The 26509-nt window shown below is 31.1% G+C and overlaps 3 protein-coding genes across 4 annotated transcripts; 2 read left to right on the forward strand and 1 right to left on the reverse strand.

Annotated features, from left to right (window-relative positions):
- The first annotated feature begins 1678 nt into the window (after nucleotides 1–1678).
- Nucleotides 1679–9521, forward strand: LOC114191528 (nucleolar protein 14). Its single transcript, XM_028080744.1, has 13 exons — nucleotides 1679–2144; nucleotides 3019–3157; nucleotides 3323–3390; nucleotides 3563–3622; nucleotides 3711–3914; nucleotides 3985–4113; nucleotides 4511–5203; nucleotides 6532–6724; nucleotides 6831–7024; nucleotides 7286–7390; nucleotides 7990–8129; nucleotides 8452–8730; nucleotides 8837–9521. Exons 1-13 carry the CDS (start codon nucleotides 1755–1757, stop codon nucleotides 9099–9101), a joined length of 2859 nt encoding a protein of 952 aa, XP_027936545.1. The 5' UTR covers nucleotides 1679–1754; the 3' UTR covers nucleotides 9102–9521.
- A 652-nt stretch (nucleotides 9522–10173) lies between these two features.
- LOC114190428 lies at nucleotides 10174–11521 on the reverse strand. The gene is made up of 3 exons (XM_028079306.1): nucleotides 11281–11521; nucleotides 10965–11018; nucleotides 10174–10788 (listed from the first exon to the last, which is right to left on the reverse strand). The coding sequence occupies exons 1-3, from the start codon at nucleotides 11469–11471 to the stop codon at nucleotides 10422–10424; spliced, it is 612 nt and encodes a 203-aa protein (XP_027935107.1). The 5' UTR covers nucleotides 11472–11521; the 3' UTR covers nucleotides 10174–10421.
- An 8507-nt stretch (nucleotides 11522–20028) lies between these two features.
- Nucleotides 20029–25693, forward strand: LOC114191575 (probable methyltransferase PMT3). 2 transcript variants are annotated; one of them, XM_028080824.1, is made up of 8 exons: nucleotides 20029–20220; nucleotides 21160–21647; nucleotides 22225–22389; nucleotides 22501–22683; nucleotides 22894–23488; nucleotides 23722–23834; nucleotides 23955–24175; nucleotides 25039–25360. In XM_028080824.1, the coding sequence occupies exons 2-8, from the start codon at nucleotides 21369–21371 to the stop codon at nucleotides 25358–25360; spliced, it is 1878 nt and encodes a 625-aa protein (XP_027936625.1). In that variant the 5' UTR covers nucleotides 20029–20220; nucleotides 21160–21368. The 2 variants fall into 2 exon arrangements, with proteins under 2 accessions (XP_027936625.1, XP_027936626.1); XM_028080825.1 differs by lacking the exon at nucleotides 20029–20220 and having other exon boundaries at nucleotides 21369–21647; nucleotides 25039–25693.
- The last annotated feature ends 816 nt before the right edge of the window (nucleotides 25694–26509 follow it).

Consider the following 26509-nt stretch of genomic DNA (forward strand, 5'->3'; position numbering starts at 1 on the left):
TTCCATAAACATTAATAACTCTCATCAATACCACATCGCAAACCTCACCTTCCAAGCCGGTTTTGTGGGGTTGAGTTAGGCTTAAAGCCCACTTCTAACATGGTATCAGAGTCTGGTTAGAGCCTATCCTAGCGAACTTTCTTGGACATTCTGTTCCACCCGATATCGGGTCGCTAACGGACCACCTACTAATTTCTTGTCCCACGCACGAGATGAATATGCCTCGGCGTGAGAGGGTGTGTTGGAAGTCCCATATTGACTAGAAATAAGGTCATTTCATAGTATATAAGTGAGGTGCAAACCTCACATTCCAAGTCGGTTTTGTGGAGTTGAGTTAAGCTTAAAACTCACTTTTAACAGTTTTTTTTTTTATAATTTTGTTTCAAAACTAAATTTGACTAAAATTTCGAATATAACTTTTACCAAAAAAATTTCAATAGAAAAAACATGATTTAACCCTTTTCTAAATAATGAACTATCCAAACTTTTACCTCTTACAGATAAAATAAAGATTATTTCAAAATCTAGCCCTACCATCTTTGGACCTAAACACTTCAAAGAAAAAGAAAAAATCAACACCTTAGAATATTACATTTAAAAGGTACTATGTATGTATAATATTTAAATTAGATTATACAATATGAAATCAATAATTTTCCAAGAAGATCAATCCAAATAAGATTATATAATTATTTTATCTTCTGAAACATATTAATACTATTTTTTTTTATCTGTGCAAGGTGTAATTTCTTAAAGAAATAAATTATAAAATATCATTTTAAAAAACTAATAATAATATTATTTGTTGAATCTATAACTATATATACATAAAGAGATTTTATTTTTTGTCCATTTTTCATAATTTCAACTTTATCCTTTACGATGTAATTATTTGTTAAATTTTTTAAAACTAATAGTTACTTTTACAAGTTTTAAAAAACTATTTACTTATTCCCTTCTTCTTTTTTCTCTTATTCATTAACAAATATTTTTTCATATTTTCTCTACACATCTCACTTTATTTTTGATAAATATAATTTTTTTTATTAACTTAATAACATTACAATATCATCAACTACTAATATAATAATATGCATATTCAAAAAATACGTACACACAAACGTTATTACAAATATAATTATATTAAGTAATAATTATATTTTTGTTTTTATATATTTTAGACTAAAAGCTTTAATATTTTCTCGTAAATTTTTAGAGTAAAGAATTAATTTAGTTCATAAATTACATTTTCTTATATTTTTAATAACTGCAATTTAAAAAATTTTAAATAAAATTTTGAAAAATCTCCAATAATATATAAAGAGATATATTTTTATGTTTATATTTTATTATTTTAGTATTATTCTTAATTATTTTATAAATAATTTATTTTTAATCGTTATTTTAATTTTTTTTATTTTAAACTCTTATTTTAAAAAATTGTTTTATATACATATTTTATTTTTTAATTTTATGTTTAATAATTATTTTAAAAATTGATTACATATCTTTTATTAATCTTATATTAAATTTTTATGAAAATTAAAGAAAAAAGCAAATATGTATTTTTGCTAGTTTAAGAATTAAAACGAATGGAACTATTTAAAAAAAAAAAATGAAAACTTTAGAATATTTCAAGACCATATTTATTTAAGTTTTTCTTAGTTTGAGATAGTGGCATTAACAAAAGGCACAAACACAGCAAACCAAAGAAAAACCCTAAACAAAACCCTGTGCTGTTGCTTGCAAAATCCATGGCGAAATCATCAAAACGCAGCAGCAGTGGTAACAGCACTGATTCGAAGAAGAAGAAGAAGAAGAGCAAGCAATCAGGTCCTGAAGGCGTAGCCATGAAAGTGAAGGCCAAAAACAGCAAGAGTACTGGCGGCGGCAGCGGCAGCAATCCCTTCGAGTCGATTTGGTCGCGGCGGAAATTCGAGGTGCTGGGTCAGAAGCGGAAGGGCGAGGCCCGCCGCATGGGACTGGCCCGAACCCTGGCAATCCAGAAGAGGAACAACACTCTATTGAAGGAGTACCAGCAGAGTGCAAAATCATCGCTTTTCGTGGACAAGCGAATAGGAGAGAATGACCACGCACTAGATGAGTTTGGGAAAGCCATCTTGCGATCCCAACGTGAACGTCAGGTTCTGGATAATTTATTATTATTATTTTGTAGAGACTGATAGAAAATAAGTGGAGACTTATAAAAAATTGATTAACTTTAGTTTTAGTACAGTGTAGACTATAAAAACCTATTAAAATGACTGGTTTTTAATATAGTTATGGTACTGTTCGAGAACCTTAGCTTTGGAGGAGTGCTGGCTACACATTTTGGTTAAAAGACATCCAAGCAAGAGTTTTTAAAGTAGTGAGAAACTCACAAAAGGCTGTGATTTTCGATGGATTTTGGTTAATGGGAGAATGAGTGTTTACGTGAGTGTTGTTGTTGAAGATTGGGTTGCGAGCATTTTTTTTCTTTTGCATGCATAGATGGCAGTGTAAATTTTGTTGAGGAATCTCATTAACGTGCCCCTGTTAAAATTCCTTCAAGTAAGAGTTTTTTATATAAGAAGTTAGAGACACACAAGTTTGCTATTTCCAAAAAGTTTTAACTAATGACGGAAATTGTGTTAAAGTGAATATGTTAGAGATTGTGTTGCAAGCATTTTTCTTTAGCATTCATGAGTGGATGACATTGACAGTTTAAAAAAGTTTTGAGAAGTTGTAGTAACACACTGTATGTTAGAGTTTTTGTTAGCATCTGTCTGATGTTTTATACTTTTCAGTGTATTTGATTTAATATTAGTATTTTCTAAATTTATTTTAGAATAAATATCACATGCAATGGTGATGGATTACAATGTTTTCCAATCACAAACTGCCTATATGTTGGTGTTTATGATAATTATATTAGAATTCATATGAATTTTGATTAGTTGGCAGTGAGAAAACTATGTTTTTTTAACTTATTGTTTCTGATGTGCTATTACTTAATTTATTTCTTTGCGATGTTTTTAGTTGAACATGAAGCTGAGTAAGAAAAGCAAGTATCACTTGTCAGATGGAGAGGAAGATGATTTTGAGGGAATTGATTCTCTTGGAAGAGATGATTTTGAGGAAGAGATGCTTCCCGAAGATGTTGATGCTGAGACTTATGGTATGCTAACTATGTGATACTTAGGTGATTTTATGCAATGTTTTTTCTTGACTGCTGAAATCAATGGCTTATTTGTGAACATTCTGCTTCAACTGTAATGAATGACTTAGTAAGCTGGTGAGTTATTTTTGTATGTTGGGTTTATGTTGACTGCTGGTTTTGCAGAGGAAAGATATTTGGTTCAGCATAGGATGCAGATACCTCGGGAAAATGCGGTTGACGGGGAGGAAAATGTGAGTGCCTACGTAATGTGTTATATCATGTATGGATTGCTTAATCTGCTAGTGATTTCTCACGTGGTGATTATCAGAAATATTAATATCCTGTCCATGCAAAATTTTTGCAAATGTTGCTCAATATTTGAAATACTTTGAAGTTGATTCTTAAATGTGATATTTTCTGCAGAGACACAAAAGCAAGAAGGAAGTGATGGAGGAAATTATCACAAAAAGCAAATTTTACAAGGTGTGAAATATTTCTCTTTAATTAGGGCTAAAGTGGTTTATTTGTCTTTTATATTTGTGACATCTTTTCTTCACTCCAATATTTCCAGGCTCAAAAGGCTAGAGATAAGGAAGAAAATGAACACTTGGTGGACGAGTTGGACAAGGACTTTACATCCTTGGTTCACTCTCAGGCCTTGTTATCTTTGACTGAGCCAAACAAGATGAAAGCTTTGAAGGCTCTAGTGAACACTAATGAACAAATTAATAAGGACCACGTACCTGCCAGTCGTACAATAGAAAATTTGGTGCAGGTACCATTTATCCACGAACTTCCTCTTATTTATAAGAACATCCGACATTCTAACTTTCTCTTTATGGCAGGAAAAACCTGATGACTATGACAAACTTGTCAAACAAATGGGATTGGAAATGCGTGCTCGCCCTTCAGACAGGACAAAGACACCAGAAGAGATTGCTCAGGAGGAAAAAGAACGTCTAGAGCAATTGGAGGTATGCTTGCACGACTTTTAACTGAAAGTTTGTTTCTGTACATTTGATAAATTACCCTTACATATGAAGGACCGTTTTTCCACATATTTGGGTAATAAAGCTCTGATCTTAGCTACATAGCTAAGCTACATTTTAAAGTGGTTTAGACTATTGTTATGGTTGAAGTGGAGGAATGGGAACCCTGGGCTGCTAAACTAAATTCATGAATCATGAGTGATATTTGTATTTAGTATAATATATTTTGTTTTTTGGGGTGAGTGAAACTGGTGACTCAGTAAGGTTGCTGCCTTTATAATCCTGCGGATGTGGATTCCAATCATAGACTATGTGCACAAGGCAAAGTTTTATTTATATATATTTAGAGTAAACTAATGAATTCTGTTATTCTTTAATTAAGGAAGAGCGGCAGAAGAGGATGGTTGCTGCTGAAGATTCAAGTGATGAAGACAATGATGATGATTCAGAAAAGGCATCTGAACAGAAACCGAGATCTCTCTCTGGGGATGATCTAGGTGATTCCTTCTCTGTCAGTGAACAGATTGTGACTAAGAAGGGGTGGGTTGATGAGATTCTTGAAAGGAAAGATGAAGATTCTGCTAGTGAAGATGGCGATGATGACGATTCTGATGATTTGGGAAGCTCTGAAGATGCTGATGAAGAATCAGATGAGGGGGAAGAACATGCGAAGGATCTTTCTTTAAAAGATTGGGAACAAAGTGATGATGATGATATTGGTGCAGATTCAGAAGATGGAGACGAAGATGATAGTGATGATGACAAAGAAACAAATTCAGAAGACCTTGATGGGGTAGAAAGATTAGATGATGCGGTTCATATAAAGGCAAAGAAAAATGATTCTGTTAAAAGTGTGAAAAGGGATAAGGATTTTTCAAATGAAAAGAAGATAGCTGTTGGAGGAAAACAGTCAAAAGAGTCGGACATTCCCTATATAATTGAAGCTCCCAAGACCTTTGAAGAATTATGTACACTGGTTGATAAATATTCAAACTCCAACATTATTTTGATTGTCAATCGGATTCGCAAAAGTAATCCAATCACACTTGCTGCAGAAAATCGAAAGAAAATGCAAGTATGAAACTCATACCTTTCTTACTTTTTTCTAGATTTGGATATTCTCTTCTCACTTGTGCATACGTGTACTGCATCTATAATTGTTTTATTGGAAAAGTGCAATCTCTTGGATGTTTTCAACTTGGCAATACTTTTTCCTTTGATATGAACTTCAAAGTTTCATTGACAATTAATGAAAAACCTGTATCAATACCTAAAATATTTCCCTTAACGGTGTTAATATATTGGTGTTTATAGCTTTCATACTTTATAATTTAATGAAACCTAGCTTAGGGAACGAAATACTGTTGCTGTAGCTACTCCCTATAGGATCATTACTGTCTATAGTTTAGTGATTGAAAAACTTTTCCCAAATTGATTTGATTCAATTATGTCATTCTTTATTGACGGAATGCTGCATTGTTGGTTTGGTCAAACTGATGGATTAATAATACAGGCCACATGATGTCTTTTGTTATATATAGACTTAGTTTGTATGCATGTGCCTGTGTGCCTATATTATGTTGTAAATTTTTAACTGTTCATTCATTGAAATTTAATTATTTTGCTTTTGAAAGCCATTCATGTAGATGTACACTCTTTTATTATCCTCTGTTGGTAACATCCCAGAATCAAGCATTGGGTAGTTAGATATGAAGCTCCAGTTTGTATTTCCATTTATGGGGATGAAATGGATAGGTATTATGAATAGCTCACTATGTATTGGAAATTTGTTAAGATTAGGAGTCTAGGGTGAAATCTTTAATACTTAATATAATTTGAGAGAAGAATTGACCTAGAGATACAAGCCAACAGATGGCCGATCTGCTGGTTAACAGTCAGGAAAATAAGTTAAGGACATCTGAACAATTCCCTTTTTATATGTTTGAAATCTTATTTAAAGACAAATCCTAACCATTCGAATTCATTTAATCCTAGTTTTCTTTATTAACTTGGATAAAATGTAAGTGGAAGGTTAAAATAAAATGTCAACTAAGAATGTTACAATGCAGTGGACTGTATGTAAACTAAAAAGTTTGTACAATAATTGTACAATGGTATGATCGTTGAATTGTAACTCAGTCCTTATTTTGCTGTTACTTGCTACTGCACCACAGATAGTTAATTTAGTTTATGTTTCCATTGATGTATATATGGCGAGGTAGTTTACCTGATCGTTACTTTTGTTCTTTTTGCGGTAGACCAGATTGTATTAGCACTATTTTTGGATGAAACATTTGACACTTTTACTTTCTGTTCCTAAATGTTTTGTCAGGATATTGTGGTTTGTTATTGTTATATGTCTAACTATATGAGAGGTGTTTATTATATATCTTCTCTTTTCAGGTATTCTATGGAATATTGTTGCAATATTTTGCTGTTTTGGCAAATACGAAACCACTGAATGTCGAGTTACTCAATCTGCTGGTGAAACCATTGATAGAGATGAGTACGGAAATCCCATACTTTGCTGCAATATGTGCTCGCCGCAGAATTGAAAGTACTAGAAAGCAATTCATTGAGAGTATCAAGAAATCAGGTCAAAATTAAATATAGTTGAATAGTTGCATTCTTTATGCTAACATGTTGAGAACTATTTGTTAGATGTTTTGGTAACACTGTCTCTAATTGTTCTCTTGGCACAGAAAGTAGCTATTGGCCTTCTTCAAAAACATTGTGCCTCCTGCGTTTGTGGTCCATGATATTTCCATGCTCTGATTTTAGGCATCCAGTTATGACCCCTGTGGTATTGTTGATGTGTGAATATCTGATGCGTTGCCCAATTGTATCTTGTCGGGATATTGCCATCGGCTCTTTCTTATGCTCTATGCTTCTCTCAGTAAGTACTTCTTGCAACATATTTCATTGAGTTTATTTTGTCTAACTTGTATGCTTATCATCTGCTTTTAATCTATTTGAATTCTATCTTTGAATGGTGGCTGTCAAAATGGAAAATTTCATTAGTGGTATATGATTCCACAAATGAGTTTAGTTTTTGAATGATTACTTAGATATTTATTGCATTGTGGAACTTCAATTTTCACTTTTCTCCCTTGTTTAATTTTGTGCTTGCTTATGTACTGAACAAAAAATGGCACAGGTATTTAGACATTCTAGAAAATTCTGTCCGGAAGCAATAATGTTTCTTCGAACTTCACTGTTGGCAACTACTGAAAGTAAACATATTTCAGAAGAAGATTCCCAGGTATATATTTCCATTGATCATTTGTAGTTTTAGTCATATTATGTGACGGGTGTATGCATGTTATTGGCCGCCTCCATTCTTCTTTGAACAAGAAAATAATTGTAGATATTTTAGTACTGTGGTAGAAAACTGTCGTCCTCACAAATATTGGGAATATTGTTGTCTACTCTTTTCATTTAGACAGTACCCACATTTCCTTGCAAACAGTTTTTTTTTTTTTTGCTACTGCAAGAGTAAACAAGAGCATTCGGACAGTTGCTGTACATTTTTTGGCCTTTTGTTCTGATGCCCTATACCTTAGCATTGTCATTTTCCAAGTTTACAATTCCAAGGCTAAATTACTCTTGACAATTAGTAATAAATATGGGAACGAACCATTTTACTTTTTCTTTTATTAATTAATTACTATACTTTTAACATAATAATAGCAGAACATATTTGATGGATGATTATTATGATATCCTAGCACCTACTAAATCCATAACCTAGTTAAATCCTGAATTTGGGGTACAATATTGAGATGTGGCGCTGTTCTTCATGGCTGTACTACAGTTTCATGTTTGGACACTGAAATGACCATATAATTTGTTTTATCCCAGATATATCATCTTATGGAACTGAAAGCGCTCAAGCCTCTCCTATGCATACATGAGACAGTGAATGCGATTAGCCCTCTGAATTTCTTCAAGATTATAGACATGCCAGAAGACTCCTCTTTCTTCAGTGAAGTTGGTTTCAGGTAACTAATAAGTTGTTAGAACCATTTATCCAAAAAGGAAAAAACAGGTTACCTGCGTGTTGTTATTATGTTGACTGTCTTTGTTTTGAATGTGGTCCCGATGCTTTTTAAACCAAAAAATGTTAGTACGAATACTGTATGATATGTGCTTGAGTTGCATTATCAATAACTGGTGATTTAGATTGTATTATAGCTATAGTTTTGATAATTAAATACTGGCTGCTACTAATATTGAAGATTGTTCAGAGTATGGCTTGTTGATTTCTTTTTGAAGGCTTATGGTTTTCATTTATCTTGGCTAATTATGATTCATTCATTACAGGGCTAGTGTGTTGGTTACAGTGGTTGAAACTTTACAAGGATATGTTGACATCTATAAAGACCTAAGTTCATTTCCTGAAATATTCTTACCAATTTTGAGAATATTAAATGAGCTAGAAGAACAGAAAAATATGCCAAATGCATTACGAGATAAAATTAAAAATGTGGCTGAGATTATTAAGTTGAAAGTGGACGAGCTTCACTCTTCGAGACGACCACTTCAAATGCGAAAACAAAAGCCAGTACCGATCAAACTACTGAATCCTAAGTTTGAGGAAAAGTAAGTCCCTCCTTTTCCTTTGCTTGCATTTGATAACATGTTTCCTTAGTCACAGTGAATCAGAATATCAACATAAACAATGTAATATTTTCTTTTTGTTTTCCAGCTATGTCAAGGGTAGAGATTATGATCCTGACCGGGAACGTGCTGAAATGAGAAAATTGAAGAAGCAGTTGAAGCGTGAAGCCAAGGGGGCTGCACGAGAATTGCGTAAAGACAACTACTTCTTGCTTGAGGTGAAGGAAAAAGAGAAGTCTTTACAGGAAAAAGATAGGGCAGAGAAGTATGGAAGAGCTAAAGCTTTCCTTCAAGAGCAAGAACATGCCTTCAAATCAGGACAACTTGGAAAAGGGAGGAAAAGAAGGAGATAAAAGCTTTGCATATTTTTCCACATTCACTGTGTTAAAAGACGCAGGGCTTACCTTCATATTAATCAGCTCAAGGAGTGGTTTTCTATTGCCTAGCTTCTAGAGTGGATAAATGATGAACAAGCTTGGAAGAATATTTATGATGTGGTTTGAGATAAGCTAGGCCTTACTTTCCCCACTCAATATCAAAAGTTGAAGCAAATGGTAGTGATAAAAGAGCTGAATATTCATTTGACAATACTCTTGCCTTCCCAATTTCATCTTCTGGGAAGGAAGGTGTTTGTTTACTCATGTGTTCAAGTTTTGGGATTAGGAGATGCAACTTTTCATGTAAGTTCTCTGTAAACAATCACAGCCGTTGAACCAAGGTAAAAATTTTGCGAATGAATTTTCTATCTAATTTGTGCTTTATTTCCTTTCTGCAATGATATGGATTTTTTTTATTCAATCATGATTTAAGGATTTTTGTAGTAAGCAATTTTTAAGGACTTCCACGAGTCTGGAGTTTTGAGGCTATGTTGATCATGATGACAAATGCAATTGCTTGAAAATTGATTTTTTCCAGTTTTTTTTTTTCTTGAAAAAAGCATTTGGTAGTGTAACATTTGTTCGTTTATTTCTAAACGTTATTTAAGGCAATGCTACAAATTAAGATATATAGTGAGTATTTTTATTTGATAGGAAAATTCTAATTATTATCCTCGAAACATATTACGAGAACTAGTTAAGAACAAAAGGTTCAAATGTTTAAAGAAATCCATTTTTAAAAATTGCAGTAAAAATATGTGAAAAAAATGTAATTAATAATTTCTAAAAATTACATTCAAACGTTAAAATTACTTCTGAAATATAAAACCAAACAGGCCAAACCACATTTTATATATTCTCTAAACTGCATTGTCAAGCAGATCAACGTCTGTAGATTTCCTTTTAATGAACCTCTGGAATTTAACTCACGAAAATGTTCTGTATTAAAACAAAACAATAAAAAGTTTCCTCTTAATTCAAATAAAAAAATATTCAAGGACATAAAAAATAATTTAACCGTATAATAAATACATCACACGCTAACTCATAAATAAACAAGAAATGTTTAACCAAAAAATACTTCAGTCTCATCAAGAAACAGCAAACATAGTGTTTGATACTACACTTCAAATATCAACACAAATTACAACATATTTGGAACAACATCAAATCACCCAAATCATGCCACGCATGCACCATCCAAAACACAAACAGGCCTTAATATAACAACCAACACCACTTAATAAGTTCAAAGAAGTAAAAAGTACTGCTTTGGCGTGGGTTTACTTCAACATTTCAAACCAAACACGCATGTTGATCATTACGCAGATTACGAAAATAATCTCTAGGATTGCGTTCAAAGTTGTCTCTAAAAATGCGACAGTTCCTCCCTGGAGCCGTCATTGTCTTCCTTCTTCTTCTGCAACAACGACAGTAACAACGGTAAAAACATCTGAAAATCAGCATAATCATCTTCCAAAGAAACCAAACAACAAGAATGGCCACCACAGCCACCCCAACAGCACCAGCAACACGCAACCACGTTTCTCCATCAATTCCAACTTCATCACAAGAGTTATCCTTAACATTGAATGTATATCCTGTGAATTTTTCGAGTATTGGATTAATCTTTGCCCCTAAACAACTTATCAGGGACACCAACCTGAAACATAGCACCATTTCTCTTTGTTTCAGTCAACCATATCAAATTGGATTCATAGATTATCTTACCAACATAAAGATACCATCAAATTATAATAAATCTTATTTTTAAATGTATTAATTTATATTTTTATAATAATAAGTAAAAGAATCTCGAATCAATGACAAGAATCTCACCAGTTGATGACAGAATCCATCATAGTTTGAAGACTCGGAAGAAAGCTGGAACCCCTGAATAGGAAGAAAAAAAGCTCTCAATAGTTTGAAAAAACCCCAAACCAATGTCACTTTTATGAACTTCAATAGCTACGTTTTAAAGTTGGAACCATTTCATTTCTGTCCTTAAAAGTAAACAAAAAAAAAAATGCTCTAATACATGATTAAACTAAAACTAAAATCTGCATAGTGCATGGAAAGTTAACTCCAAAAAACAAGAAAATAACCTAAAAAAGATGTATATAATCTGGATACATCGACAATGACATAATCTTACCAATCGGTGAAACGATCCATGGTGGATTGAGACTCTAACAGTGTAGAAGCCCTCAGAAGAAAGTGTGAAGCTGTATTGATGAGACCGTCCATGGTGAAGAAATGATGAGCCTTTGAAGAAGAAGAAGAAGAATTTGGATGGATATTTGAAAATGTTGGAAAAAGAGAAGGAAGCAAGGATTGGTGGAACATAAAGTGAAAGAAAAAGAACGGAGTGAAGTGTTTTTAGTAGCTTCCTCGTAAATAGATTTTATATATGTAAAAACAAATATAATAAATAAGGTTTTATGATATCCATTTAGTATTTCAAAACCAATTTAACATGACATGAAGTTGATTTGTACGGAGAATTCAAAAGTCAGTCAACACAATAACTTAATTGCTAAGCAGCACAAATATTCTATTATATTTCTAAATATTTATACTTTACTGATAAAAAAATAGCATAAATTAAGTTATAGTAGTATTTAAGTGCTTAGTAAATTAAAACACGACAAACCAAGGGTATTATAAAAAATATGAAAATGTTTCCAGAGGCACAAAATTTGACATAGGGACAATGATAATGTTATACCTGTGCTTTTTCTTTTTTCAAAACTCCACAAATTAACTTGTTTTGTCATGTAAAAATGTTATTTTTATCGATTTGTTTATTTTTAGTTCATAAAATACACATCATGATTATCAGAGAGATATCATTTAATCAATTCAAATAATTAAATAATTAAATCTTTAATGGATCGTACACAATATGATAATTGATTTATTAAATCTTATTAAATGATTTTTTATACTTATAACAATATATTTCATAATAAAATATTATTTTATATAGACTTAATTAGTATTTTAGTTTTGATGTTCCTTCCACTTTGATTATGTTAAAACACACCCGGTTTTACATTCTTATTAATCGGCTGAAGCAATAATTTTTTATTATCTAATTTATTGATAAGTTTTTCAAGAGTAGAGATGGCAAATAAACCTGTGCCCGTGGGTATCACCCGAACCCGTCCCCGTTTTGACTGGGTATGGGTATGGGTATGGATAATACCCGAAATTTTCAACTGAGGATGGGGATGGGATATATATATACCCGCCCAAATACCCGTCCCCGCTTAAATTACTAAACTATTTATAATTTATTAAATAATCTAAAAAATATATATAAATAAATAATATATTTACACATAAAATATAATATAATATAATATAATATAATATAATATAATATAATATAATATAGTATATATACATATAAATAAAATATACTTATATATATATATATATAATATATATATATATATTTACACATATACATTTAATATAATATAATATAATATAATATAATATATATACATAATAATATAATATAATATATATAATATATACGTATAAAACAAATTAATCATTTAACTAGTGAGATCTTTTATAAACAAATTTATAACATTACAAATTTATAAAAATTTAAAAGAAATATATATATATATATATATATATATATATATATATATATATATATATAAAAGCATAAAATATCTACGCATATACATATAATATATATACATAATAATATAATATATATTATTATATTTATATTATTATATAATATAATATAATATATACTTAAAATAAATATATATCTATAAAAATATATATATATATAAATATATATATATATATATATATATATATATAAACATAAGATATCCACACATATAATATATATACATAGTAATAATAATATATAATATAATATAATATAATATATATAAATAATTATATATATATATAAACATAAGATATCCACACATATAATATATATATATACATAGTAATATAATATATAATATAATATAATATATATATATATATATATATATATATATATAACATATTTCTCATTCTCTTTGTTTTTTGTTATATAACATATTGGCAATTGCTTCAGTTTTAGATCCAAGGTACAAGATGAACATGTTAGAATATTATTTTTATAAATTGTATGGTAATGATTTTGATCTGAAACTTAGTAGGATTCGTCAAATGTGCTATGATTTGGTTTTGGAATATCAATCAAAAAAGAATGAAACTTCTTCTTATAGAGCTACATCATTGGAGTTGGGAAAGGATGTTGATAATGATGCGAATGAATTTTTAGAGTTTATGGCAAAAAAGAAAAAATCTAGAACTACAGTTATGAAAACAGAGTTGGATTATTACTTGGAAGAAGATAATTTGCCGGTTACACAAGAATTTGATATCCTATCATGGTGGGTTAAAGTTTCCAACCCTTCAAGCAATTGCAAGGGATGTTTTAGCTATTCCAATAACAACTGTAGCTTCTGAATCTGCTTTTAGTACTGGTGGTCAGATATTAACTTCTCACCGTAGTCGACTTCATCATATTACTATAGAGGCTTTGATGTGTACAAGAAGTTGGATATGGAACTCAAACCATCTAGGTAAGTTACTCAAATTTATTAATATTTTTTGTTAGTATTTTTTGTGAATTCTCATCTAATATTCTACATTTGGTGTTTGTAGGTGTTAAAAAATTAAAAGGAAAAGATGTTCTCATGAGTGAAAATGAATCTGATGAAGAAGGTACATTATATTCTAGTAATTAAAATTTTCAATTTCAATTATTATATCATATCTAATTTTTCATTTTTTTTCTATGTGTAGGTGGATCGAATGCAAATGAAACCACTGATCATTTGTAAAATTAATAAATATTTTGGTTATTATAAAATTTTAGTAATGTGTAATTTTTTAGCTTTTATATAATTATTTGAATTTTATTTAGTTGTTATTTGATACTTTAATTTGAGATTTATACTATTATAATATTTTTCTTAATATTTGACATCATGAAAATAAAAAAGAGTATGTTATTTTAATATTGAATATTTTGATAGTATCATGATTCCGTTGGTGTGATTTTTAAATTTTTTTTATAAAAAATATTTAATTGATATATGGAACAATAAAAAAATGGGTATGGGTATGGGTATAAGAAAATACCCGTTATCCGGTGGGGATGGGGATGAATTTTTATTATGGGGATGAGGATGGGATCATGATACCCGTACCCGCCCCGCTCCGTTGCCATCCCTATTCAAGAGAAAATCAAAAGAAATACAACATTAATGAAACAAAAGTTGTGAAAGCTTAGAGAAAAGTTGATAGAATAGTAGTGATTTTAAAATAATAACGTTATAATATTTTAATAAAAAGGTTCAAACTGTAAAACAAATTTTTAATAATTTAAGTTAATTATTATAAAACTACTACCTCTTAGTTCTTTCTGTTTCCTCTCTAAGATATGGACTTATGTTTTTTATCCTTTTGAAGGTATCGTAAAATTCATTGTGGCGAAGAAATACATTAGATAAAGTAAAATAATGAACAAATTCAAAATAATTGATAGAATTAGGCTTTAGGGTTTTGTTACGTTAACAATACCAAAACTATTTTAAATAGTTTTCTAAAATATTCATAATATTAATAGGTTTCCATCTATTTTTACCTGTAAAATATAATTTTACACGACTACTTATTTCATCAAATCCAACTTCTCGTGTTGGAATATATATTTATTCTTTTTGTAAAAGATATTCCACAATAAAAAATAAAATGTTAATATATTTATTTTATTATTTGTTAACTTCAAATAAATGACTCGTTAGAAATTTTGGTGAAAATTTTGTCCATTTATTCAAAGCCTGTAATTTGGTACAAAGTATCATTAGTTAACAATATTTAAGTTGATATATTTAATATCGAATACATTTATTCATATTTTTGTTAGTATTAGTAAAACACGGTTACTTAACATTTATGAAATATAATACCTTTTTTAAGCGATTATGAAAAATAACAATCTTCATATTTTTTATGTATGGATTAATAAAACGTGTTATAAAGTTATTATTGTTTTATATTAACAGAAAACAAGAAACAAATATTTTAAATATATTGGTATTGTTGGTAAAATCTAATTACATCATGATCGAAGTTCACATAATGTCAGTAACAATTCCTTTTTTCATTTCAATTTTCATGTGAATTTTAAATCTTCATTTAATTCTATTATGAAATTTCCGATGTGGAATGTGTGACAATATCCTTGTAAAATTCAATTGTTTATTTTTCTCCAAGACGAAAGTATTGTTATCGCTGTAAATCATATAGTCATAAAAACACAATAATATATAGTTATGATTCCATAAATTTTAAAAGTAAACAATTTAATTAGTACAAATAAACACAACAATATATAGTTATAATTCAATATCAATCTAGCATAGTATTTTTCGATATTATCGTGAACATCACTTATTTTTTCTTTTAGACTCCGAAATTAGATATTCATTTCATATATAATCATAGAGTAAATAAATATTGCAAATATTAATGCTATATTAAAGCTGGTTTCCTCTCAATATTTATATACTGTTTGAAGCTTGTGTTCAAGAGATTGTTGTTATATTTTTTCATAAGTTTTTCTCAATCAATAAAATTATGTTTTTCTTTCTTTTCTCACACTTTCGATACTCAATATATGTCCGTGAGTATATAATCTCGTCTAGGTGAATAAAATTTGTGTTCGAAAGAAAATAAAGTTTTTAATTAATAAATAAATAAATAAAATAACTTTTCTTTTAAAAAATTTATAATTAGTAATAAATTTAAAAAAATTAAAATAATATATTTAAAATTTATATATTTAATTATTGTTATTAAATATATAAATAATGATATATAATATAATATTACTGAATTGCAAAAAAGTCATACATATTTTTAGGATTATCTTCTGTGTTTTCAAATCCTCAAACCTAATAATAATTAAATAAAAACTGAAATTTTCAGTTACTTATTTTTAAACGTAAATAATTATATTTTCAACAACAACTTCATCTTCTTTTCCTATATCATTTTTCAAAAATGAATTTGTTATTTATTCTTCATCAATATACTTATTTTTATTTTAAAAAATAGTCTTAAAAAATAATTTATCATATATTTAATAACAAAATTCAGAGACGTAATTACTAAAGAGAAATCTATAATAATTTTGTCAGCAATTAAAAAATAATTATGAAAGAAATATACACTACATTATTTTTTATTTTATATTCATACAAAATGAATATACAAATGCTTGTAAGATAAAAAAAATACTAATTATTAAACTAAAAAAATATTATAAATTCCTTTTTAGTGTTAGAAACAAAAACAAAGTAAGTCAGAGATAAATACAGTACAGTAAACATTCGTTTAAGTCAGCATTTTGATCTAAGAGTTTGATGTGAACTTAATTGAGATGTAGACTTGTGAAAATTTTAAATCATATTACAATATGAAGTAGTAGGAGTCATATATATAATTAGAATATAAAATATTATGAGTTGAAAATTTGTAGAGATCACAAAAATATGAAAAATATATATGAAAAATATAAGAGAAATGTTACAAGAGAAATTTATTTTATTTTATTCATATACTTTCTTTCTCAATACAATATATAAATATATATATATATATATATTATATTTTATAAAAAAATACCTAATTTAATTTTTACCAATTCGAAATATACACAGCATATAATTTAAAATTTTTAAAAACCTTCAAAATTTTCTGACATATAAGTTTAAAAATTTTCAAAAAAAATGGGGACCATAGCACTCTATTCATGAGAAAATCCGCTATAACCTTGGAATTTTGTATAATCTTATAATATATATATATATATATATATTAATATTATCTAGATTTTGAGATATTAATTGTGATACTCTAACGTGTTTATATATATTTATCACGGATACAAACATAATGCTGTATAAAGAAAAAAAAATTCCATGCGATACGTGTAAACTGTAATGGTTAATATTTGTTTGTATATGCAACATTTTAATGATTCATGATTACGATTCTACGTAAATTTAACATACGAATGAAAATGGTACCAAAATCTAAATCTAGAATAACATGTTTTTATTTAATTATATGTGATCTATGTGATAAAAGTATAATTTTACAAATAAAAACTTAAACTAAAACTCATACAAATTTAGCCATCCAGGTGAGGATTTTACCTCTTAATGAAATTTAAATTCTTCAAAACAAGAAATGACTATTGAAAAATATTTTTTTCCACACACACACACACACACACACACATATATATATATATATATATATATATATATATATATATATATATATATATATATATATAGTAATAATACATTGACACCCCAAACTTACCACTTTCATGACCACCTGACGTGGCAACAACATTTGGATTTTAATTTTTTATTTTTTAACTGAAAAATTAAATTTGCATTCGGAAGTGTCATTTCCCGCACAAGCGCGTGTAGCCACAGCCACTTGCCCACTCCTCACACACCAGCGCAAACATTTTTCGTTTTTGAAAATTTCTCTCCTGCACCGCTCTAGTTTCTCCAAAGTGGCCAACAAACCCTCTGCTCGCCTTCTTCCCGCACACACACAGACCCCTGTGCTGGCCTTCTTCCTGCACACACAGACCCCTGTGCTGGCCTTCTTCCTGCACACACACAGCCCCAAATAACCCTTCCCGCATCACACACACACTTCTGGTCCAGCCGCCGCAAACCCCAAAACCCCTCTCTGCGAGAAACCCTAACCCGAATCCCTCTCGACACTCCCAATTTCATAACCTAACCTATATTTTGCCCCAATTTCAACGCTCACCATTGCTGCTCCCACCACTCAGGGTCACTATATTTGAAGAAGGTCCACCAATATTTGTTGTCAATTATCAACTACACATTTATTAAAAGAAATTAAATATTGTCTGCCTCCAAAGGGGGGAACAAACTGGGGCCCAATAATGAGGTGTCATGATTATTTTATTGAAATATGTCAGAACAAATTTATACAAAAAATATATCCTGGGTTACAACTTACATTTCATTGGGTCGCATGTTAAATTTCAGCAAGGTCCACAAATGTTTTTAGTCACTTATAACATATGCATTCAGTACAAAAAATTACATATTGTCTGTCTTCAAAGGGGGGAACAAAATGGGGTACACCCTTGCCCTGGGATAATTATTTCATTCAAAATTCGTACAAGTAATTTGTCCAAAAACTGTATCCTGGGTTACAACTTACATTTCACTGAGTTTGCATGATAAATTTCAAAAAGGTTCACCAATGTTTTTAGTCACTTATAACATATGCATTGAGTAGAACAAATTAAATATTGTTTGCCTTCAAAGGGGGAACAACGTGGGGTCCACCAATGCCCTGGGATAATTATTTTATTCAAAATTCCTACAAGTAATTTGTCCAAAAAGTCTATCCTGGGTTACAACTTATATTTCACTGAGTCGCATGATAAATTCCAAAAAGGTCCACCAATGTTTTTAGTCACTTATAACATATGCATTGAGTAGAACAAATTAAATATTGTTTGCCTTCAAAGTGGGGAACAATGTGGGGTCCACCAATGCCCTGGGATAATTATTTTATTCAAAATTCCTACAAGTAATTTGTCCAAAAAGTCTATCCTGGGTTACAGCTTATATTTCACTGAGTCGCATGATAATTTCCAAAAAGGTCCACCAATGTTTTTAGTCACTTATAACATATGCATTCAGTACAATAAATTAAAGATTTTCTGCATTCAAAGGGAGGAACAAACTTGAGTCCACCAATGCCCTGAGATTATTATTTTATTCAAAATTCCTACAAGTAATTTGTCCAAAAAGTCTATCCTGGGTTACAACTTACATCTCACTGAGTCGCATGATAAATTTCAAAAAGGTCCACCAATGTTTTTAGTCACTTATAACATATGCATTAAGTACAACAAATTAAAGATTGTCTGCCTTCAAAGGGGGAACAAGATATTTGTCCAAAAACTATTTGCGTGATTACAATTTAAATGTGCTTGGGTAGCATGTTAGATGTCAGTAAGGGTCACCCAACACTTCCGACAATTAAAATTAATACTTCGCTGCAATAGAAAATAATGTGGTGTGTTTTAATGGTGTGCACATCATGGGGTCAATCAATGATTACTAAAATAGTATCTTTCTCCATTAATAAAACACATTCACTCATGAAATGATAAGCAGCGGTGGTGACCGTTGAAATTGGGGCAAAATATAGGTTAGGTTATGAAATTGGGGAATTGGGAGTGTCGAGAGGGATTCGGGTTAGGGTTTCTCGTAGAGAGGGGTTTTGGGGTTTGCGGCGGTTGGACCAGAAGTGTGTGTGGTGCGGGAAGGGTTATTTGGGGTTGTGTGTGTGCTGGAAGAAGGCCAGCACAGGGGTCTGTGTGTGTGGGAAGAAGGCGAGCAGAGGGTTTGTTGGGCCACTTTGGAGAAACTGGAGCGGTGCAGGAGAGAAGTTTTCAAAAACGAAAAATGTTTGCGCTGGTGTGTGAGGAGTGGGCAAGTGACTGTGGCTACACGCGCTTGTGCGGGAAATGACGCTTCTGAATGCCAATTTCATTTTTCAGTTAAAAAATAAAAAATTCAAATTCAAATGCTGCTGCCACATCAGGTGGTCATGAAAGTGGTAAGTTTGGGGTGTCAATATATCATTACTCATATATATATATATATATATATATTATACAAAAATCAAACTTTTCTTTTACATTTTACATTTCAATATAATTTTTTATAATTCAAGTGTGGTACTAAGGACAGTGAAACAGAAAAAGAAAGAGAGTACCTTAAAATTTAACTACCTTAACCATGGAACAGTGTGACACATATTTCCCTTTTCCCATTTGCCACTTCCCTAAATAGAAAATCTAAAGCAAACACTCAAATCTGATTACCTCTTTCATTCCATATCATATTCCTTCTCTCTAAATCTGAGTTCTTAACTTTCTCTTATCACACCCCAGACTAAGATTTCATCCATCCCAGTAAGCTTCTTCTTCTTTTCCTTCGCTTTCTCTGTTGATTTTGCCTCAAGTTTTCATTTTTTGCTGGATCTGGATCGTTTTTCCTTCTGGCTTCGTTTGATTTCGCCCTTCCAATGCTCACGGAAATCTTTGCTTGTGTATATATTTAATGTACCCATGATTGCAGTTTTTTTTTTTTTTTAATTTGTTGTTGTTGTCGTCGTTGTTGTTGTTTTTGTATTGAATGGTGGTTGAGTTATCAACTACTTCTACCCTTTTTGATGTTGATGTTGTTTCCCATTGTGCTAGATCTGGGAGTTCCATTGAATTCTTGGACTGATATTTGATTTAGATCGAATGTTGTTTCATAATCGGGTTTTCATTATTCATGATGCATTCAGTCATCAGAGTCGTGGGATCTTTATGGATCCATCATTTTCATTGGTTATGTATCAATGGATTTGAGGTCATTATCGCTTTCTTTCATCTCATTTCTTTTAATCTTTTATTATTTTTTTGTTAGCGCACACAGTTTGAGGAAAACTAGGAGTGAATGTTATGGAACGGGTTTCACCTTTCTGGTGGAATTAATTAGAATATCTTCACTTACACTCATTTATTGCATGTTAGAACTTCTGTTAGCTAAGACCATAAATCTTTGATTCCTATTGATGTTAATTATCCTTGGCCATTTAGTAGGATTACTTTAGTTGACAGGGTATAATTGGTAACATTTGATCATGTTACCAATTATTGCTATCATCATCTTCTATTTCTTTCTACTTACGTGCTTACATCTCATCAAACTCACATCATACTAGAAAAGCAAAAAAGTTTTAAATTGGTTTTTGTATTTGGACCTGTTCTTGTTTTAATTATTTTAGCTCTATGATTTAAGAAGACAAATTAGTAGTGAAACTGCATTTATTTGCTGACTGCAATCCCCTTCCATTTTTGCAGGTTAATCTTTGAATCAGTTTTCAGTGGGTCAATTTCTGACAAACTTTGTTAGGAAGCTGGTTTGGACTGTTGGGGGTTGCTAGTTTAAGTGTTGTTTTGGGTGGTAAATTTGGTGCCTCATGTCTGGTGAAACAAGATCTGTGCTGTGATCAGTTTCAGTCCATAATTTAGCTGTGAAAAATCTATTTGGATTTGCATTACTGTCATAAATGTCGAGGGGAAGATCTGATGGATCGCAAAAGAAGCGTGTAATTGCTTATGCTTGTGGCGTGGCAATCTTTATCGGATTTCTGTATGTGTACCAAGGATCCATCTTTGGTTCTCAGAATGTTAGTTCATCTGCACTTGAATATGGCAGCAAGTCATTGAAAAGACTCGGGGCATCATATTTGGGTACAGATGATGCTTCTGATAGCAAGCAAGAGGATTCTTCACCAAGGATTGGGCAGGGAGATGCTGAGGATGATATTGTACCGAAGAGTTTCCCTGTAAGTGTTTGTGCAAGCTTATACTCAAGTCAGATTTCAGTCTATTGTTTCATGAACACTCCTTTTTGGTTCTCAGCTTGCACTTTATGACTCTGCTATTATATATCATGAAGAGTTATTTTGGTTCTATATACTAGTTATTTTAATTCGGTTGCTTACGGTTTACATAACAGTATTAATAATTCGTAAGTGAATATGTAACTACACATTTTATCTAGTTACCAATAAACAATGCAGGTCCATTGATATGACAAAACTTGAACAAAAGTAATAGCAAACTCAAGCAACTAAGGTCTTGATTGCATAATTAAAATAAAATTTGTAGTTTCATAATATAATCAAGAGAGCACAGCCTCACAATAGTGGAAGAGGTAAAACTAAGCATGATAATTAAAATTTTCATTATTTTCCTCACCATATTCAGGTTCTATTTCTTGGTCTCTGATGAGATACATTCACCACCTGTATTGTAAAGGTTATCTAAGTCGGTATATTTTTAACCCCCATCTACTTGAAGGTGGTTCATGTAATATCAACAAGATAGTGGAATTCATAACATTTCTTTTTTTTTTTGAAGGTTTGTGATGATAGTCATTCGGAGTTGATTCCCTGCTTAGACAGACACCTTATCTATCAATTGAGATTGAAGCTGGATCTTTCTTTGATGGAACATTACGAGAGACACTGTCCTCCTCCAGAGAGGAGATTCAATTGTTTGATTCCTCCTCCGGCAGGATACAAGGTAAAGAGTACGCTGAGAGTAGACGTGATTTGCAATTTCAACATTTCCTTGTCGATACATTTGTATTGTGTTTGTCAATGCCAAACAATTGTTGTTCCTTTGGTGTTGCAGATCCCTATAAAGTGGCCACAGAGCAGAGATGAGGTATGGAAAGCAAACATACCACACACTCACCTTGCACATGAGAAGTCTGACCAGAACTGGATGATTGTAAAAGGTGAAAAGATAGTGTTTCCTGGAGGAGGGACACATTTTCACCATGGAGCTGACAAGTACATTGCATCAATTGCAAAAGTAAGGCTTACTGGTATATGTATTATTTTCTACAATTGTAGCATCATTGGACTTTATGCATGTTATGCCGTTTGCCTTCATTTGATTAACAGAAATGTGATCTATAAGCTAACGAGCTTTCCAGTACCATGTTCGACAGTGTTTATTGTTTGGTGCATTTTTATTATTAAAATTCACTTTACGGATCTCACTGTGAGTTTGTATTGACAGATGCTCAATTTTTCACAAAATATTCTTAATAATGAAGGAAGACTGCGGACAGTTCTTGATGTTGGATGTGGTGTTGCGAGTTTTGGAGCTTATCTTCTTTCATCGGATATCATTGCAATGTCCTTGGCACCCAATGATGTGCATCAAAATCAAATTCAATTTGCTCTAGAGAGAGGAATTCCTGCATATCTTGGTGTCTTGGGAACCAAGAGACTCCCTTACCCTAGCAGATCTTTTGAACTTGCACATTGTTCTCGGTGCCGGATCGACTGGCTTCAGAGGGATGGAATACTACTCCTTGAGCTAGACCGGTTGCTTAGGCCAGGAGGTTACTTTGCATACTCATCTCCAGAAGCATATGCTCAGGATGAAGAGGATAGAAGGATATGGAGGGAAATGAGTGCCCTTGTGGGACGTATGTGTTGGAGAATTGCTGCAAAACGGGACCAGACTGTCATCTGGCAAAAACCTCTTACAAATGAATGTTATATGGAGAGAGAACCCGGCACTCGGCCTCCTCTTTGCCAGTCTGATGACGACCCAGATGCAGTTTGGGGAGTAAATATGGAAGCTTGCATCACACCTTACTCTGACCGTGGGTACCTTCTTATCTTCAATTTAGGAAATATGATGTTTTTTGCACTTTATTTCTATGCCCTGTATACATATTATAGTTATTTTTTATTTTACTAGAAATATATTGTTGCTTTGTTTCTTTTGGTTTATCTATGATAAATTATGATAACAACTTTTATTGAGGTTTAACCATTTTACTAGAGATGTGGTAGAAGGATTTCACCTGATGAAATTTTTTGTTGATTTTATCAGGTGACAACAAAGCCGGGGGTAGTGGATTAGTTCCATGGCCTATGAGACTGACCACTCCTCCTCCTAGATTAGCTGACTTTGGCTATTCAAATGAAATGTTTGAAAAGGATACGGTAATTGGAATTTGCAACTTATTCTCTGGCTTATTATAATTTAGTAGCATATAAACTTTTGAACTAACAAGATACAATTAGATAAATGTGCTATAGGCTTAATTTTTTCTTGTGGTACAGGAACTATGGCAAGGAAGAGTTGAGAATTACTGGAATCTGGTGGGTCCTAAAATGACACCAAAGATGGTGAGGAATGTGATGGACATGAATGCAAACATGGGTTCATTTGCAGCTGCTCTCAGAAGCAAGGATGTTTGGGTTATGAATGTTGTACCACGTGATGGACCAAACACGCTAAAGCTTATATATGACAGAGGCCTGATAGGATCTATCCATGACTGGTATTACAACTGGTTCTTCTGAAGCATAAATTTATTATTGCATCTTTGATATCTTTCAATGACTCACGCCACCTTTTAAATCTCATTTTAGGATATCTGAGACCCATCTAAACTTATTTGACTTAGCTGATTGGAACAGAACTTTTTTATTTGACTAATTAAGCCACTGATATTTGTTACTTCATTGCTTTAAACTGTTGTGTCCTTGATTCAGTTAAAGATTTTTCTACTCAAAAGTGAGGAATTGAGGTTTAGATTATAAAGGGCACTAGTTACCATTAATTAGAAAATGGTTAAATATGTTTTTAGTCTGTAAACTTTGATGCGAAATTAAAATTTGTCCTTGTTCCAAACTTCGACACAACTACTTTAAATTTTTTGACGTGTCAAATAGTGTTTCAGGCTGGCGTTTGAGTTGTTTATATTATTTGACACAATCCAACTTAAATGTAAGTCTTGAGTTTAACACATAAAAAACAATTTAGCACCGTTGAGTTAAAATGACTGTATTCATTTATTTTTAAAGTTAGGAGACCATAATATATCAAAGTTTGCGACATGGATGAATACCTATTTTGTGTCTAAGTTTAGAGACTTCAAACATATTTAACCATTAGAAAATCAACAATTGAAGTTGTAATTAATTTTATAATTTGTTATATCTATTTTAATATCTTAAAATTTAGTCTTCAAAGTTTGAAAATGCAACTGGATTTTTTTCTCTGAAGTGCACTTCTTTCAATTCTGAGGAACCATATCCTTTTACTAGTAGCTCCTCCTTGTAGTGTTCAAAAACAAAATCTGAGTATGGATGCGATTTACAAAAAGTGATATACTGAAGAGTGAAGAATATGTTGTAACAGGTGTGAAGCATATTCAACATACCCCAGGACATATGATTTACTCCATGCATGGAATGTGTTTTCTGACATTGATAAGAAAGGGTGCAGTCCAGTGGATCTACTGATAGAGATGGATCGTCTATTGAGGCCTACTGGTTTCATCTTCATAAGGGACAAGCAAGTTGTGATTGATTTTGTGAAGAAGTACCTAACAGCATTGCACTGGGAAGAAGTTGCAACTGCAGATGCAGGTTCTGACTCTGACCAAGATGCCAATGAAGTGATTTTGATTGTCCAGAAGAAATTATGGCTCACCAGTGAAAGCTTTAGGAATACAGAATAGGACAAGACAACCACAAGAACCATATATGGCTTTTCCATTTCCACTTTCTTATAAATTATTCTCTGCTGCTACAAGGGATCCAAAGCATGCATGCCCTCAGTGTTGGAAGCAGTGAACAACAACTGCATTTTGTAGCATTATTACATAATATTTATCAATTTCCTTGTTTAACTCATTTTTGTGATAATGATGCAAGTTATTATTAAGCCAAAGGCACTGTTATGCTTCTATAGGCTATTCATTATTTTGCCCTTCATTAGGGTATAATGTAAGCTACTTAATAATCAACACATAGTAAACTTTGTCTTGGTGATTGAAGATTAGGACTTGTCACACTAATGTGTAATATTTATGCAGCACTTTTTCTGCTTGGAATGAAATATTATATAGGTTTCTTGCTTTCACATTACTACTTATTTCAATGTAGACCATTCAAAGATTACAAAAGCTAACAAAATTTAATTAACACCTATAATAGACTCTAATCTTTAATTTGTCTTTAAATATTCTAGGCCATAATATACATTAGTTAAAAAAATGAGAATCTAATGTAATTTGGTTTTATGTCGTATATCAACTCAACTATTGAATTGAAAATAACAAAGTAAATTAAGATTAATACATAAACACTAAGGAGAATCATTGAAGTAGGATGATTCATGTGATTACAAGTGTTTTTGCTGAATCAACATATCGTTTGTGATTTAAATGATTAAATCAAACATATTATATATCAATTCATAAATCAAATTTATCACATAAAATATTTACATGCATTTTCACATCTTATATATCATACAACTTTCAATTTATTTTGCATCATAAAAGAATCAATACATACAAATATATAATCAATTTTAATTCATTAATATTCAAATAAATGTTAAAAAAAAAGATGCAAAAGACATAAAAAAATTAACACAACAATAATATATTTCATGGAATAGCTAATATTGCTCAAATTAACCATAACAATGTCTCATAACACAATTTAATTCAAGCCTGAGTCCATTAAATGACTAATTCTAACTCTTTTAACAAGTTTTAAACTCCATTACCTATCAACACATTTTCCACATCAAAGTGAATATATATCACTTAATTGAGAAAAAAAAAGACTGCAAAAACAGTCAAAACGTGCGTATAAAA

The sequence above is a fragment of the Vigna unguiculata genome, chromosome 7 (assembly GCF_004118075.2).
Source record: "Vigna unguiculata cultivar IT97K-499-35 chromosome 7, ASM411807v1, whole genome shotgun sequence".
Classification (NCBI taxonomy): Eukaryota; Viridiplantae; Streptophyta; class Magnoliopsida; order Fabales; family Fabaceae; genus Vigna; species Vigna unguiculata.